This window comes from Pongo pygmaeus, chromosome 20 (genome assembly GCF_028885625.2).
Source record: "Pongo pygmaeus isolate AG05252 chromosome 20, NHGRI_mPonPyg2-v2.0_pri, whole genome shotgun sequence".
NCBI classification, from domain to species: Eukaryota; Metazoa; Chordata; class Mammalia; order Primates; family Hominidae; genus Pongo; species Pongo pygmaeus.
The window spans coordinates 48,196,243-48,213,721 of NC_072393.2; the positions used below are offsets into that span (position 1 = coordinate 48,196,243).

Here is a 17,479-nt window from a genome sequence, read left to right on the forward strand (position 1 = left end):
CCAGTCCTGGGCTGGGACACAGCTTCACTCCGCAGCAGAGAGAGGCCAGGGGAGCAAGGGCTTCCCAAAGCCCCACAAGGCTTGAGCAGGTGGAAATGCCAAGGGGCCCACTGTGCCCCTGCCAGGACCCAGGCTGGTCCGACTGGCCCCGGGGGGGGTCACTCCCTCCTTAGTACTTCAGGGAGGACTGTGGGGGGCTGAGGCTCGCTTCTACCCACAAGGTGACCCTTGACCTCTAGCCCCATCGGTGACCTCGCCCCTCCATCCCTTAGGCCCCCCAGACTGTGGAGCTGCCAGCCGTTGCTGGTCACACCCTTACTGCCCGCCGAGGCCTGTCTCTGCTCCTGGTGGGCGGTTACTCCCCGGAAAATGGCTTCAACCAGCAGCTGCTCGAGTACCAGCTGGCAACCGGCACGTGGGTGTCAGGAGCCCAGAGTGGGACACCCCCCACAGGTGGGGCTGGGGACCGGGAGGGGACAGCCCCTGTGGACCTCCCGGGCATCCGGGCTTCCTGTAGGCTCTCCATCCACTCCTGTGCTCTGTGGCCACCTGTCTCCCTCTCCCGCCCCCATGCAGATTCTCAGGGCACCCTCTTGAATGTTCAGGTTCTCTGACTGTCCTTCCCAGACTCCACAATTAACTTCCCACTCCCGGCCACATGTGGCCACCGTCCCCCGCCCCCAGGCTCTAAGCTCCCTGCTCCTCAGAGGTTCTTCCTCGATCACACCTCCTTTCTTTGATCACTGTCCCCTAGACATTCTGGATGCCCTATCTCCCTCCCGAGAGCCTGGCAGAACTTACTGCCAGTTGAGGACTCCCTTCTCTTTCCCAGAGTCTCTAATGATTGTCCATTCGAACCCAACTGAGAGGGATGGGTGGAGAGGGGCTCCCAGGCCTCCAGTCTCAGGGCCTGAGAAGGGAGTGGTCACTGAACAGGGGGGCCGGGAGGTCGGCGGGGTCAGTGCTGTTGTCAGCCCCTCCCCCAACCTGTCACCCTGCCCCTCACCAGGTCTCTATGGTCACTCTGCTGTCTACCACGAGGCCACCGACTCCCTCTACGTGTTTGGGGGGTTCCGATTCCATGTGGAGCTGGCGGCCCCATCCCCCGAGCTCTACTCCCTGCACTGCCCTGACCGCACCTGGAGTCTGCTGGCCCCTTCTCAGGGGGCAAAGGTCAGGAAAAGAGGCTCAGACCCAAGGATGTATGGGGCAGGAGGGAGGGAGCCTCTTTCCCAGTGCCCCAGGGACTGGCTCCATCCCAGATTCCTGCTTCCCCTCCTTTCTGTGTTCCCTAACTAAGCTGACACCCCCACATCTCCCCTGCTTCCATCCCTGATTTGGAGGAGAGAACCCGAGGCCAGGAGGTCAGAGGCATGAGTTCTGCCCAGTTCTGCCCTGAGTCTTGGTGTGGCCCTGGCAGGCCCCTTCCCCATCCTGGGTTTTTCCACTCGTACAAAGCAGGACCGAGGCTCCCCGCTCTTTCTGCCTTCAAGGCCAAGGAGAATGTGTGTGGGAGGGCAGGGAGCCCTGTCTGCACTGGTTAGAGAGGCTGGCGGTTTCAGTCCACAAGTTTCCAAGCCCGTCTTGGAGGCAGGGGGCTAGAAGCAAGAGACTCGAGGAGTCTCAACCCCAGGACTCCCCTACTGTCACTAGCAAGATTGTATGAGGAATGTGCATGGCTCATCTCAAGGGGTCTGGGCCAAGTTCCTGGGGAGCAGCCTGGTCATGGGGGTTCCGGGAAGTCAGGAAGGAGATGGCTCTGTGGGCTGCTCTTGCTGGTACAGGAGGTTTCCTGGAGGAAATCTCACCTCACCTGAAGGAGGTGAGATTTGAAGAGGGTTAGGATTGGGTGGGCTGGTAGGGGGGGACAGGTAGGGAAGTACAGGGGTGGCTGGAGGGCTAAGAGGGAGCAGAGGACAGCTCTGATAGGCTATCCTGTCCCCCTGCCCCCTGTCTCCCCAACAGCCCCGCCCCCGGCTTTTCCACGCCTCAGCCCTGTTAGGGGACACCATGGTGGTTCTTGGGGGGCGCTCGGACCCTGACGAGTTCAGCAGCGACGTTCTGCTCTACCAGGTCAACTGCAATGCCTGGCTTCTGCCCGACCTCACCCGTAAGTCCCCACTGTGGCTCCCAGGAGGCCGAGGGACATCCAGGAGGAGCCCCATCCCCATCCTGGGACTCCCACTCCTCAGGAGTCACTGGGCCCCTGCAGACCCACTGGCAGAGCTCCTGCCCTTCTGGATTATCTGAACACAAGGACATGCCCTCCTTCCTTTTTTTGTCTTAGAGAAGTTTATTTTTTACTCTGACAGTAAAAGTAACAATGTTCACTGTATATAATTTGTAAAATAGGAAAGAAAAAAAACACCCATAATCCCCCTCTCTAGAGACAACCACTATTAGACATGGGGGTGTTTCCTACCAGTCTTTGCTGTTCATAGGTTAGAAGCATGCCTGTCACTTGCCTTTTTATTTCAATGTTGTGAGTGACTGTTGTGAGTGTGTTTCTGGGTCTGTCTCCTTTTCTTTTTGCTTCTCTCTCTGACCCTTTGTCTCTTTTTCTATTTTTATTAGCGACAGGGTCTCACTGTGTTGCCCAGGCTGGAGTGCAGTGATACTGTCTTGGCTCACTGTAGCCTCTGCCTCCCAGGCTCAAGCAAGCAATCCTCCCTCCTCAGCCTCCCAGGTAGCTGGGACTACAGGCACGCCACCACGCCTGGATAATTTTTATTTATTTATTTATTTTTTTGTAGAGACAGGGTTTTGCTATGTTGCCCAGGCTGGTCTTGAACTCCTGGGCCCAAGCAGTCCACCTGCCTCAGCCTCCCAAAGTGCTGGGATTTAATTCCCTTTTTCTCTTAATCTGTCTTTTCAGATTCAGTAGAGACTACTTCATGTCTGTGTCTCTCAGTTTTTTTTGAGGATTTAAAAAAATTGAGGTAAAAGTCACATAACATAAAATTAACCATCTTAAAAATGCATTGGCTGCAGCCTGGGTGACAGAGCAAGACTCTGTCTCAAAAAAAAAAAAAATGCATTGGCATTTAGTGCCTTCAGAGAGTTGTCCAGCCGCCGCATCTATCTGGTTCCAAAACATTTGTCTCTCTTCTTATTTCCCTCTTTGTGTTCCTTTGTTCTCTGCTTGTGTCTCTCTCCCTCTCTTTTTTTTGCTTGCTGTCTATCCTCATGTGTTTCCTCTCTGTTTCTGCTCTTTTTTTTTTTTTTTGGAGACATGGTCTTGTTCTGTTGCCCAGGCTGGAGTGCAGTGGTACAATCTCAGCTCACTGCAGCCTCAACCTACTGGGCTCAAGTGATCCTCCTACTTTAAGCTTCCCAAGTAGCTGGGGCCACAGGTGCACACCACCATGCCCAGCTAATTTTTTATTGTTTGTAGAGATGGGGTCTTTCTATGTTGCCCAGGCTGGTCTTGAACTCCTGGGCTCAAGCGGTCTTCCTGCCTCAGCCTCCCAAAGTGTTGGGATCACAGGTGTGAGCCACTGCAGTTGGCCTTGTTTCTGCTGTCCTTTGACCCTGTGTTTCTCCTTTTTCTCTGCATCCTTCTCTGACTGGCATCATGGTGTGGGTCTCTTCCTGGAGTCTCCTGCTCTCTATCTGTCTGAATACGCCATCTTTCCTCAGGCCCGGCCTCTGTGGGGCCCCCAATGGAGGAGTCTGTGGCCCATGCTGTGGCAGCAGTCGGGAGCCGCCTGTATATCTCGGGGGGTTTCGGGGGAGTGGCCCTGGGCCGCCTGCTGGCACTGACCCTGCCCCCTGACCCCTGCCGCCTGCTGTCCTCACCTGAAGCTTGTAACCAGTCTGGGGCCTGCACCTGGTGCCATGGGGCCTGCTTGTCCGGGGATCAGGCCCACAGGTAACCATGGCGACCATGACAGGCAGTGGGGAGTGGAGCCCTCTGATGGGGGTCCTGCTGTGCTAGGCCACACCAGGATGGAGGCCTCAGGAGTATACCGTCTGGTTCAGGAAAGGGGTGAATCACCACAGGCTGGGTGGCCGGGGGAGCTCTGAGTGGGGACCCCTGCCTGGGACTGGGGTCTCATGCAAGAATGCTTGCTGGAGGAGCTGGGTCTGAACTGGGCCCTAAAAGAACGGTAGAGTTGAGACTATCAGCGATTCAGAAGTGAGGCTGAGACTGGGAGCTGGCGGGGGTCAGCTCAGAAAGGGCTTCCCATGCCTGGCAGAGGCACTGGCTCTGTCCAGCTCCACAGACCCCTCAGCTGCAGTTCCGGGAATGCAGACATCCTGGACACTGAAAGTGTTTTCCTAGGCTTAGCACAGACTCACCTCGCTGCCCGGTCACCCTCACTGATGTGAGGCTATTAGTTGGCCTTATTTGCCCGATGGGTGTGTTGTCAGTTACTACAGGAATGTTAATGGTTTGATTTCGGGGTGCTCCTTCCCCCAGACCCCACTGGAGGTGTGTGTAACAGTGGGCACACCCACTGCTTTCCTAAAATCCAGAACGGTCTGAAACATGTGTACCTCTTGGGATTTGGGGTAAGGGATTGTAGACCCCCACTGTGCAGGACAGGGAGCCGTGGAAGGCCTGAGCAGGACAGGGCAGGGACAGGCCTGGGCAGTGAGATCCCTGGCACTGTTGGGAGGGGTAGAGTGACGAGAGGCTGCAGGTGGGGACCAGGTTGGGCAAGGGGCTGCAGGGGTGGGGAGGAGGGGACGGTCAGAGAGAAATCCAGGAGGCAGAAGGCTTCGGTGGCTGCATGGGCAGGAGGACCTGGGGTGTGGTCCAGCGTCTCCGGCCTGGGTGACAGGTGGATGTGGGACCATCTATTACCAAATGGGGGTGGGGATAGCCAGGCTCAGGAGGCCCGTGCTATGTCCAGCTTGGGATGCAGGGTTGGGGGCCTGCAGGACAGTGTCTGGGAGGCAGAAGGAGGGGGTCTGGATGGGTGTGAGTGAGCCAGGCCTCATGTCTTTTAGGCTGGGCTGCGGGGGCTCTCCCTGCTCCCCAATGCCTCGCTCCCCGGAGGAATGTCGACGTCTCCGGACCTGCAGTGAGTGCCTGGCCCGCCATCCTCGGACCCTGCAACCTGGAGATGGAGAGGTGAGTGGTGGGGAAGGCAGGGATGAGAAGCAGCAGGTGTAGGGCAGGGAGGTCCTGGTCTCCATTCTGGTCAGCTGTCCCACCCACCCCAGGGTCTCAGGAACCACCGAGTTCTCAGCTGGCTCAGGAGGGGTGCTGAGGGTCTCATCCAGCCTGTCTTCCCTCACCAGGCATCCGCCCCCCGCTGTAAGTGGTGTACCAACTGCCCTGAAGGTGCTTGCATTGGACGCAATGGGTCCTGCACCTCTGAGAATGACTGTCGGATCAACCAGCGAGAGGTCTTCTGGGCAGGGAACTGCTCCGAGGCTGCGTGCGGGGCTGCTGACTGCGAGCAGTGCACGCGGGAGGGCAAGTGTATGTGGACGCGGCAGTTCAAGAGGACGGGTGAGCAGTGGGCCTAGTTCCTGAGAGGGGAGTCTTGGGGCCTGGACTCCTGGATCTGAGGGAGGAGGGGCTGGGGGCCTGGACTCCTGGGTCTGAGGGAGGAGGGGATGGGGGCCTGGACTCCTGGGTCTGAGGGAGAAGGGGCTGGGCCCCTGATCTCCTGGGTCTGAGGGAGGAGGGGCTGGGGGCCTGGACTCCTGGGTCTGAGGGAGGAGGGACTGGGCCTTGATTCCTGGGTCTGAGGGAGGAGGGGCTGGGCCTTGATTCCTGGGTCTGAGGGAGGAGGGGCTGGGCGCCTGATCTCTTGGGTCTGAGGGAGGAGGGGCTGGGGCTGGATTCCTGGGTTTAAGGGAGGAGGGGCTGGGCCTGAGCTCCTGGGTCTGAGGGAGGAGGGGCTGGGCTTGTGATCTCCTGGGTCTGAGGTTCTAATCCCCGTGCCCCACCCTCAGGGGAGACCCGCCGCATCCTCTCCGTGCAGCCCACCTATGACTGGACGTGCTTCAGCCACTCTCTGCTGAATGTGTCCCCCATGCCGGTGGAATCATCACCCCCACTGCCCTGCCCCACCCCTTGTCACCTCCTACCCAACTGCACCTCCTGCCTGGACTCTAAGGGAGCAGATGGGGGCTGGCAGCACTGTGTCTGGAGCAGCAGCCTGCAGCAGGTACTGTACCTGGACAGGACCGTGCCAGGCAAGGGCCCGGGCAGGTCTCCCTCCTCTCTGCCCTGGCAGGGACCTTTCTTCCACCATCTCCTCCACCCTCCTCCTTCCATCTCCCTGGCTGTAGCCGCAGTCCTGCTTCCTTCTCGTGCCACCATCTCTTTCCTCCCTCGTTGCCTCATGAGGGTCCCTGTTGTGTCCTCCAGCCATGCTTCTGTGTGTGCCGCTTTCCCAACCCCTGGCCTCTGCCTCTCCAACTCTTGTCCGTGGTATCATGGTCTCCTCATCCTTTCCATGACTTTAAAAAATTTTTAATTTAATTATTTGTTTTTAATTTTGTCGATATAATTCATAGGTTCACATCCACGACTCTTAATACTTCTCCCTTCAACCTCCCAAACCTTTTCTGCTTCCCTCCTCTCTCTCTCTCTTTCTCTACTTATGGAACTTTTGGTTGCAAGAAACAGACACTCCCTCGAGCTGGTTTTGTTATAAGGAAGTGTGGGTATTTGATGGACTCTGAGAGCAGGAAGTGTTTCTGCTCTGTCGCTCTCAGGCCACATGACCCGTAATCTCAGCTGTTCTCTGCACTTCTCCATTGTCTGGTTTCTCTCGGCCTGATAGTCAACACACATGGCCTCAGATGGCAGCCTTGACCCCCAGTCTAGATGCCTTCTAATTCCAGAGACCACATTCATCTCTGTGTTTGTCGGTTAGCTCACATTCTCGAGGAGAAACTCTGAGTTAGTGCACGAGCTACATGTCCAGGCTTGGTGTAGTGGGATGTGGCCAGGGAGGGCTAGGAGCACGTGGTTCAAACGTGGCAGGTCAGATCTAGGCCTCTTCTAGGCTGTGGGGTGGAGAGATGATTCCTGAAGGTGGGTGTGGCCTAGGTAGGCATGTGTGTACCCGTGACAGTCCACCCCTTGGACTGCCTGGCACATGCTTTCTTGTTTCCAGAAACTCCATTCCAAAGATGCTTCCACCTGACGTGATTAAACTGTCGTGGTGGCAGACAAAGGCATTCGCACCCCACCCCACTGCCCCCCAGTGGGAGATAAGACACATTCACCTCCTACTGTCAGATGTGGAAGCAATGTCACTCAGCCAGAGCCCACTCCTCATTCATACCTCGATTATGCAAGACCCACTCGAGGCAAAACTACTCACCATCTGACAACCCATGAACCAAGTGATCAGTCCAGCCACCACCCAGACACTAGTAGACAACAGTGCAGGGATGTGGGACACTTGCCATTTTGAGAGGTGGACTAAAGAAACCAACAGCACTTCGTGGAAATTCGAGACCAGGAGGGCAGGGTGTGGAGGACCAAGAATCCCACAGACCTTGGCATCCAGTGCCAGGAGCCCTGCCTGGGAGTGGTACATTAGCTCTCACCCGGAGGTAGTTTGCCTTGCGATCAAAAGCTCAGGCTGTGAAGTCAGTGGGATCTGAGTTTGACTCCAACTTGGCCACTTCCTGGCTGTTTGACTTTGGATGAGTGACTTCCCCTCTCCGAGACCTCAGGGAGAGTTTGCTAAAATGGGAATCATTTCACTAGATCCTGTCCCCTAGGGAGGTTGTACCAGTTAAATGGGGGAGAATTTACTTAGAGCATAGAACAATGCCTGCCATTCAGGAAGGACTAAAAAATGGCTAATGATCATGATCATTATTACTGTAATGAGCTGTGGTGAGAGGGCCAATCTGGCTGACCCAAGTCCTGCCACTGGGAGGATTCCCAGTCTCCACTGTATGGGACACACCAAGAGGGTGGCTGTGGGAGTTCCCCATGGGGGCTCTCAATGTGGCCAGAAGGGCAGAAGCCCCTGTGATTTTGGTCTGTGGTAAGCAGAGGCCTCTTGTCTCCAAGCCTGGGGTCCTAATGGTAGTATGGGTTCTCCCCAGATATTATTGAAATTTCCATCATTTATCTTTGTGGGAGCTCCAGGGAGCAGAAGGCATACCCACAGTCCCGTGGGCATGCACTGTTCCCCCAGCCTCTCGGTGCCTGCCAAGTTCTCACATGCCTGAAGAGCTGGGGTGGCTAAGGAGATGGGGGAGTGGCCAGGAGGGTGGCAAGGGGAAGAGGTGGGGCCAGTGAATTGGAGAGCACAGCCTGTGCCCAGGGGCCAGACGAGCACAGTGTTGATGGTGTATGTGAATGTGAGAGGGGACTTTTGCCAGACTTTCTATGAAACCTCCTAGCTTTAAAGTGATGGCTTAGCTGGGTGGGGTGGCTCAGGCCTGTAATCCCAACACTTCAAGAAGCTGAGACAGATAGATTGCTTGAGGCCAGGAGTTCGAGACCTGCCTGGGCAACATAGCAAGACCCTCATCTCTACCAAAAAAAAAAAAAAAATTAGCCAGGCATAGTGGTGTGTGTCTATAGTCCCAGCTACTTGGGAGGCTGAGGTGGGAGGATCACTTGTGCCTGGGTGGTTGAGACTGCAGTGAGCCATTATTACAGCACTGCACTCCAGCCTGGGTGACAGAGCGAGACCCCATCTCTAAAAAAAAAAAAAAAAAAAAAAAAATTAGGCCAGGTGCAGTGGCTCACACCTGTAATCCCAGCACTTTGGGAGGCTGAGGTGGGTGGATCGTGAGGTCAGGAGTTCAAGACCAGCTTGACCAATATGGTGAAACCCTGTCTGTACTAAAAATTCAAAAATTAGTCAGGCATGGTGGCAGGTGCCTGTAATCCCAGCTACTCGGGAGGCTGAGGCAGGAGAGTCGCTTGAACCTGGGCGGCAGAAGTTGCAGTGAGCTGAGATCGCGCCACTGTACTCCAGCCTGGGTGACAGAGTGAGACTCCATCTAAAAAAAAAAGAAAAAAAAAAAAGAAGTGTTGGCTTAGATTCCACCACACAAATCAAACATAATAGGCGTGCAGGTGATACCTGTTATGATTTGGCCCAAGGGCTGCCTGATTCTAACCATCCGGCATTGTTCTTTTTTTCTTTTTTTGAAACGGAGTCTCGCTCTGTCGCCCAGGCTGTAGTGTAGTGGCATGATCTCGGCTCACTGCAGTCTCCACCTCCCAGGTTCTAGTGATTATCCTGCTTCAGCCTCCCAAGCATCTGGGACTACAGGTGCATGCCACCACACCTGGCTAATTTTTGTATTTTTAGTAGAGACCGGGTGTCACCATATTGGCCAGGCTGGTCTCGAACTCCTGACCTTGTGGTCCACCTGCCTCGGCCTCCCAAAGTGCTGGGATTACAGGCGTGAGCCACCACGCCTGGCCCAGCATTGTTCTTTTTAATGGCTTTGGCCTGTGAGTCTGGGGCAGGCAGCGGAGACACTCCTTCTCTGGTCTGCCCCCTTCCTCTCATCCTCCCTCCCTCTCTTCAGCGAATTTATCAATGAGCACCTTCGTTCTGCTGGGCGCTTTGCTAGGCAGTGGGGAATGTCAGCAGATGAGCTAGAGTCCTGATCTCAGAACTTATGTTCATACACCTTTTCCATGAACTCAGGAAATGCAGTGTATGGTGTTGGGCATCTTTGCATTTGGTCACTAGGGAGATCACAGCAGAAAGTGCTGTCCAGGACTGAGGATTCAGGGTTCTCTACCCCTCCCAGATTGTCCCACCATCTGCCAACAAGTGCCCTAAATTTAGATCTGGAAGCCCAGCCCAGCAGAGAATTTGCCTCTGGCAGTTCAGCAAGTCTCAGTGATTTACAGGCCCCTCAGTGGGCTCAGAGCTCCAGCCACAGCAGTCAGGGTTTTCTATTTCAGGATTCCATGGTTGCTTTGTCTTTTCCTAAGTGCTTTCAGGCAGCCGGCCCAAATTAACCTTTTTCCTCTTATTCTTCACTTATGGCCCAAGCAATAAATAAAATGCCTTATACACTGAGGTAAGTTCCCAAGAGCCTGAATCTCATTGTGCACATTTTTGGGGTCCTGACATACAAATATGGCTTGTGAGCCCTAACCATATACCCAGCCCCTAACCAAGGACTCTTCAGGTTCTCAGTGTGGGGTGGGAGAAGCCTTTATGCCTCATTAGCCACATTTTTTCTTTTTCTTTTCTTTTCTTTCTTTCTTTCTTTTTTTTTTTTTTTTGAGATGGAGTCTCGCTCTGTTGTCCAGGCTGGAGTGCAGTGGCGCCATCTCGGCTCACTGAAAGCTCCGCCTCCCGGGTTCATGCCATTCTCCTGCCTCAGCCTCCTGCGTAGCTGGGACTACAGGCGCCCGCCACCATGCCTAGCTAATTTTTTCTATTTTTAGTAGAGACGGGGTTTCACCATGTTAGCCAGGATGGTCTTGGTCTCCTGACCTCATGATCCACCCGCCTCGGCCTCCCAAAGTGCTGGGATTACATTTTTCTAAGAAACTGTGGTTTGCAACCCCACTCCTGATACTCTTTTCTGTCTCCTTCTGGGATCATTGCCATTGTTCTTTACCTGGAAGAAACAGAAGCACCCTTAGTGAGGAGGGGAACTCCCTCCACCAATACAATGGTACCTGTTGGAACCCAGGGTAGAAAGTACAGCAGGGCCTCACAAGGAACTGGAGACAGAGACTGGAAAGCTGCCTTTCTATCTGTCTTTAGGGCACATGGTTCTCATCTCTGTCTCTTTCTGCAGCCTGCTCTTTTCCTGCCTGTCTGCGTCCTCTTTATTTGATCATCATTTGCTTATCTAAACAATCCCTTCAACCCAAGTCTACGCGATCGTCCAGTTTATTTTCTTTTTTTGAGACAGAGTCTTACTATGTTGTCCAGGCTGGAGTGCAGTGGTGCGGTCATGACTCATTGCAGCCTCAACCTCCCGGGCTCAAAAAATCCTTCTACCTCAGCCCCCCAGGTAGCTGGGTCTACAGATGTGTGTCACCACGCCCAGCTAATTTTTTATTTTTTATAGAGATGGTGTCTCACTGTGCTGCCCAGGCTGGTCTGGAACTCTTGGGCTCAAGTGATCCTCCCACTGTAGCCTCCCAAAGTATTGGGATTACAGGTGTGAGTCACTGCGGCCAGGCAACCTTCCAGTTTCAAGATCCTCCCCAAGCCCAACTTCCAGCCTTAGTGTGTAGTTACAAACGCTTGAGAGGGAAAACGTGATGACACCAGCTAGTGTCCACTTTGCTGTACCTGTCTGTGGCCAGGGAGGGGTGAGACCTCAAAGAGGGTGTGGTCTGGGAAGATACCCAGAATGTGTTTGTTTAAGCATATTTCCCCATCTCTCTCTTCCCTGCATCCCCATCCCCTCCCCCCCATACAGTGTCTGAGCCCTTCCTACCTGCCCCTGCGATGTATGGCTGGAGGCTGTGGGCGGCTGCTCCGGGGACCTGAGAGCTGCTCCCTGGGCTGTGCTCAGGCAACCCAGTGCGCCTTGTGCTTGCGGCGCCCCCATTGCGGCTGGTGTGCCTGGGGGGGCCAGGATGGCGGTGGCCGCTGCATGGAGGGTGGACTCAGCGGCCCCCGTGATGGTGAGAAGGCTTTGGGCATGGGGGGAGAGGGGCTGGCCCTTGGCTGGGGTCTGATACAGTGAACATAGGGATACTGGGCCAGACCCAGAGGTGGGGCTCAGAGGAGGCAGGAGGGAGGGCCTAGGCAACTGGGGCAGGTGGTACAGAGGTCCGGATAAAATGCTATATCCCCGGTGCTAGGGCTGACGTGTGGGCATCCGGGGGCCTCCTGGGCCTTCCTGTCCTGCCCCCCTGAGGATGAGTGTGCAAACGGGCACCACGACTGCAACGAGACGCAGAATTGCCACGACCAGCCCCACGGCTATGAGTGCAGCTGCAAGACAGGCTACACCATGGACAAGTGAGGCCGCAGGCAGCGCGGGGGCCAGACAGGCTAGGGTGGGAGAGTCGGTGGGGAGCAGTAATGGATGAGGCCTAGAGCCAAGCAGAACAGAAGAAAAGAAAGTTCGAGGCATAAAGGCAGTGGGATTGATCCCTGAAGGTCAAGAGTGGTGAGGCTGAGCAGGGAAGAGTGAGTTTCATAGGGTACCCCAGTGGCCGGGCACAGAGGCTGGTGCCTGTAATCCCAGCACTTTGGGAGGCCGAGGCAGGTAGATCACTTAAGGCCAGGAGTTTGAGACCAGTCCACAGGGAGACCCCATCTCTACAAAAAAATAAAAAAGAAAACAGGGTACCCTCAAAAGAGGAGAGAGGGTTGTGGGCTACACCTGGAGGGGGTGGTGGGCTAGATCCTGAAGAGGAGATAGCGGCGGGACAGAGCAGGGATGAGCAACCAGTTGAGAAGAGGGTGGGGTAGTTGGTTGGGTGCTAGGCCATTAAGCCACGAGGAGGGTGGCCACCTGCCCTGACCCCCACTTTGCCCCTGCAGCATGACAGGGCTGTGCCGCCCTGTGTGCGCCCAGGGCTGCGTGAACGGCTCATGCGTGGAGCCTGACCACTGCCGCTGCCACTTTGGCTTTGTGGGCCGCAACTGCTCCACGGAATGCCGCTGCAACCGCCACAGTGAATGCGCTGGTGTCGGGGCACGCGACCACTGCCTGCTCTGCCGCAACCACACCAAGGTGGGCCGCCCGGGGCCTCAGACCCCCGACCCTGGGACCCAGGCCCTCGCTTGCCTTCATGCCACGCTCAGGTGGCTCGCATCTCATCCTGAGCCCTGATAAGCCAGGGACACATAAGCCAGAGCCCTGTCCCAGGGAGATGTGTGGAGACTTGGGGGACACTGCCTGGGTTTGGATCCCAGGGGGTCTGCCCTGGAATAGTGGACGGAGTGGGTGCTGGGCCGGGAGGACAGGCACTTGGAGGAGGATTTGAGATAATGGAGGGAAGGACTGCAGGTGTGCAAGGGAAGGCGGGGGCTAAATCCCAGGGAGGCTGGGATTGTCCAAACCAGGTACTCGAGCCTCTGCTGCCCTCCTGTGGGCTCTCAGAACCTGCCCCTGTGCCCCCCATGCCCTCCTACCCCTGATGACTCTCCAGCCTCTCTAACTACCCTGTCCTGGGTTTTCAGGGCAGCCACTGTGAGCAGTGCCTCCCGCTGTTTGTGGGTTCAGCTGTTGGAGGTGGGACCTGCCGGCCCTGCCACGCCTTTTGTCGTGGTAATAGCCACATCTGCATCTCCAGGAAGGAGTTACAAATGTCCAAGGGAGAGCCAAAGAAGTACTCACTGGACCCAGAGGAGGTGAAAGAGAGGGGTCAGATGCCTGGGTCTGAGGGAGGAGGGGCTGGGGAGCTCCTGGGTCTGAGGGAGGAGGGGGCTGGAGACCCGGACCCTTGGGTCTGAGGGAGGAGGGGCTGGAGGCCTGGATTCCTGGGTCTGAGAGAGTAGAGGCGGGGGTCTTGAACTCCTGGGTCTGAGGGAAGAGGAGCTGGGGCCTGGACTCCTGGATCTGAGGGAGGACGGGGTGGGGAGCCTGGCCTCCTGGGTCTGAGGGAGGAGTGGGTGGGAGCCTGGACTCCTGGGTCTGAGGGAGGAGGGGGCTGGTCCATGCCTTTCTGTGATCACACTGTCCTTCCTTGGCCAGATTGAAAACTGGGTGACAGAGGGTCCTAGTGAAGACGAGGCCGTGTGCGTGAACTGCCAGAATAACAGCTATGGGGAGAAATGCGACAGCTGCCTGCAGGGCTACTTCCTCCTGGACGGGAAGTGCACCAAGTAAGAGGAACGGGGAGCCGGGGATCCCACCCTTCTCACTGGGAGTAGCTCTGGAGCCAGACCCCCTCTTTAGTCCTCCACCCCCAGTCAGGAGAGGATGACATCCCCAGGGAGTGCCCAGGCCGGGTCAGGGTAGGGAAGGAGCTGGAATGTGATGCCACTCCCTACCTCCAAGGCTAGTGCTGAAGTGCAGTCCACAGAGCAGCCTGATCGAGAACAAGATGGGGCGGCTGAGGGCAGAGGCCTTGGAACAACCTCCCTTTTCCATCTCCTTCTTTCTGAGTGTTCAGTGAGTGCTGGAGTCTGTGCAACTCGGGTTCCAATCCCAATGGTAATTTAACTGCTTTGTGGCCTTGGGCAAACAGCTTGACCTCTGTGAATCTCAGTTTCCTCTTCTGGCCTGTTGCACAGAGTTGAGCTCACATATGGGGTGTCCATCCTGGACCACTGCAGGCCATGGGGGCTCCGTAACCCTCAACTTCTTCCCCAGATGCCAGTGTAATGGCCACGCGGACACATGTAACGAGCAGGATGGGACGGGCTGTCCGTGTCAGAATAACACAGAGACGGGCACATGCCAGGGCAGCTCCCCCAGTGACCGTCGAGACTGCTACAAGTACCAGGTGCGGCCGCAGAAGCTAGTGGTGGGCCGAGGGCCCTACACCTTGTGGAGGTCAGGGCTGGGTGAGGTAGCCAGGCTCGGGCAGGACTGACAACATGGTTCCGAATCAGTGGTTTTGGGATCAAGTGCAGCTTGACAGACTGTTCCTGAGCCCCATTCAGTTACAGGCCCTGGGCAGTGATGCTGGGGACCAAGATATGAGCCTCTGGGGGACTCTCAGACTGGTGGGGAGACAGTCTCCATTACAGGTAGTCACAGCTAAAGGTGGCACATGCCAGAAAATCTATCCCATGGTAGCTCAACTGAAAAAAGAAAATGGGCTGGGCATGGTTGCTCATGCCTGTAATCCCAGAACTTTGGGAGGCTGAGGCGGGAGGATCACTTGAGCCTGGGAGTTCAAGACCAGCCTAGGCCATATAGTGCAACCCCATCTCTGAAAAAAATTTAAAAATTAGCCTGGCATGGTGGTGCACATCTGTGGTCCCAGCTACTTGGGAGGTGGAAGTGGGAGGATTGCTTGAGCCCAGGAGGTCGAGGCTGCAGGACTCTGTCTCAAAAAAAAAAAACAAAAAAACAAAAAAACAAAACACACATACACACACAAAACAGAAGAAAAGAAAATGTATTGACTCTTAGAACTGAGGGTCTAGGGTCTGCCTTCAGGACTGGCTGTATCCAGGTGCTCACACAATGCCATCAGAAGTCTCTCCGCATCTTGACTCTGCTTTCCTCTGCATTGGCTTCATTTTCAGGCAGATTCTTCCCAGTTGGCAGACCCCCTCTGATGAACTGAGGCTAGCAGAGATCTCATATCATTTAATATCCAGATTCAAATTCCCCTCGAGTGCGTTTCCCTTTTTCTTCTGCACAGAGTCTCCTGGAGGGCCTGCACTGGCCACCTGGCTGGCTGCTGTGTTCCAGACTTGCCTCCATGATGTCCCAGGCTCCCTCCTCAGAGGACAGCTCCCGCCACCGCCCCCCGACCTTCTCTCTCCAGTCCCAGAGGGAAAAGAAAGTCCCTTGCTCTCAGTCTCCCTTACCCATCTACAGAAACATAATAGCTGCAAACATAATAGCTGCCACCCCAAATGGCAACAGTTTTACAAGCCTTACTGACGCCTAACGTTTCTATCCTGGGCCAGAATTTCTGCTTTTTTATTTTTTTAATTTTTAATTTAATTTAATTTTTTTTGGACACAGAGTATTGCTCTGTCACCCAGGCTGGAGTGCAGTGGTGTGATCTTTGCTCGTGGCAGCCTCCACCCCCTGGGTTCAAGTGATTATCCTGCCTCAGCTTCCTGAGTAGCTGGGACTACAGGCGCGTGCCACCATGCCTGGCTAATTTTCTGTATTTTATTAGAGATGGGGTTTCACCATGTTTCCCAGGCTAGTCTCAAACTTCTGAGCTCAGGCAATCTGCCTGCCTTGGCCCCCCAAAGTGCTGGGATTACAGGCATGAGCCACCACACCCGGCCCAGAGTTTCTGCTTTCTTGATAAGGGAAAGGCCTATTGGCTTTTACCAGGGAGTCTCAGAGATTAAATCAGACCTCCTCCTCTACCAGGTCTGTTGGCTGCTTAGAAGTAGCAGTTTTTCTTGGTTCTTTTTTTTTTTTTTGAGACGGAGTCTCGCTCTGTTGCCAGGCTGGAGTGCAGTGGCGTGATCTCAGTTCACTGCAACCTCCACCTCACAGGTTCAAGCTATTCTCCTGCCTCAGCCCCCTGAGTAGCTGGGACTACAGGTGCGCACCACCACGCCCGGCTAATTTTTGTATTTTTAGTAGAGACGGGGTTTCACCATGTTGGCCAGGATGGTCTTGATCTCTTAACCTTGTGATCTGCCCACCTTGGCCTTCCAAAGTGCTGGGATCACAGGCGTGAGCCACCACGCCTGGCCGGTTCTTTTTTTTTGATGTATTTATTTTTGAAACAGGGTCTGGCTCTTTCACCCAGGCTAGAGTGTAGTGGTGCAATCTCAGCTCATTGCAACCTCTGCCTCCCTGGTTTCCATCATCCTCCCACCTCAGCCTCCTGAGTAGCTGAGACTACAAGCATGTACCATCATACCTGGCTAATTTTTTTTTTGTAGAGATGGGGTTTTAACCATGTTGCCCAGGCTAGTCTTGAACTCCTGAGCTCAAGCAATCCACTCACCTTGGCTTCTCAAGGTGTTGGGATTATAGGCGTGGGCGACCGTGCCTGGTCAGGCTTTTGGGTTTGTTTGTTTTTTTGTTTTTTGTTTTTTTTTTGATACAGGGCTTACTGTGTCACCCAGGCTAGAGTATAATGGCGCAATCATGGTTCACTGCAGCCTTGAACTCCTGAGCTCAAGTGATCCTCCTGTCTCAGCCTCCTGAGTAACTGTAACTATAGGCACACAACACCATGCCTGGCTAATTTAAAAAATTTTCTTAAAGGTGGGGGTCTTACTATGTTGCCCAGACTGGTCTCAAACTCCTGGGCTCAAGCGGCACTCCTGCCTCAGCCTCCTGAAGCACTGGGATTACAGGCATGAGCCACTGCTCCTGTTTTCTCTTTGTTCTAATAGTGATTGCAGTAATAACTAGAATGCCAGGAGCGCCTGCCACAGAGCTGGATGCTGTGCTGTGTAGACATTGGTGACAGCATAGATATGAAAGGCTTTGCAAGACTGTGCTGGGGCCTCAGTGGGGTACAGACTTAAGAGGAAGACAGATTCAGAGACATTAAATGTCCTAGCTGGGCACAGTGGCTCATGCCAGCACTTTGAGAGGCTTAGGCAGGCAGATCACTTGAGGTCAGGAGTTCGAGACCAGCCTGGCCAACATGGTGAAACCCCTTCTCTACTAAAAATACAAAAATTAGTTGGGCGTGGTGGCAGACGCCTGTAATCCCAGTTACTCGGGAGGCTGAGGCAGGAGAATCGCTTGAACCTGGGAGGCAGAGGTTGCAGTGAGCCGAGATCGCGCCACTGCACTCCAGCCTGGGCAACAGAGCAAGACTCTGTCTCAAAAAAAAAAAAAAAAGTCTGACCCCAGATCAGGTGGTCAGTTAGGCTTGGAGCCTGGAGTGACCCTGGTCTGATCTCAGAACTTGAGTGATTCCCACTAAGCCAGAGGAATCATAGCCATTATCCTTCCAGCCACACATTCATTCAGCACACAGTCA

At 54.9% G+C, this 17,479-nt stretch overlaps 1 protein-coding gene across 8 annotated transcripts in view; it reads left to right on the plus strand.

Moving 5' to 3' along the window:
• The window catches only part of MEGF8 (multiple EGF like domains 8), a 53,273-nt gene that overhangs the window by 31,676 nt on the left and 4,118 nt on the right, over window positions 1–17,479 (plus strand). For 6 of the 8 annotated variants that reach the window (XM_063658624.1, XM_063658625.1, XM_063658626.1 and 3 more), the window contains 13 exons: window positions 273–453; window positions 1,010–1,173; window positions 1,966–2,110; window positions 3,640–3,871; window positions 4,957–5,080; window positions 5,251–5,464; window positions 5,914–6,128; window positions 11,350–11,557; window positions 11,738–11,897; window positions 12,426–12,618; window positions 13,068–13,238; window positions 13,582–13,712; window positions 14,203–14,335. In XM_063658624.1, the coding sequence (XP_063514694.1) occupies window positions 273–453; window positions 1,010–1,173; window positions 1,966–2,110; window positions 3,640–3,871; window positions 4,957–5,080; window positions 5,251–5,464; window positions 5,914–6,128; window positions 11,350–11,557; window positions 11,738–11,897; window positions 12,426–12,618; window positions 13,068–13,238; window positions 13,582–13,712; window positions 14,203–14,335 (2,271 nt within the window). Of the gene's footprint in view, window positions 1–272; window positions 454–1,009; window positions 1,174–1,965; window positions 2,111–3,639; window positions 3,872–4,956; window positions 5,081–5,250; window positions 5,465–5,913; window positions 6,129–11,349; window positions 11,558–11,737; window positions 11,898–12,425; window positions 12,619–13,067; window positions 13,239–13,581; window positions 13,713–13,887; window positions 14,075–14,202; window positions 14,336–17,479 lie in introns of those variants that run through there. The other 2 variants (XM_063658630.1, XM_054463289.2) reach the window with 2 other exon arrangements.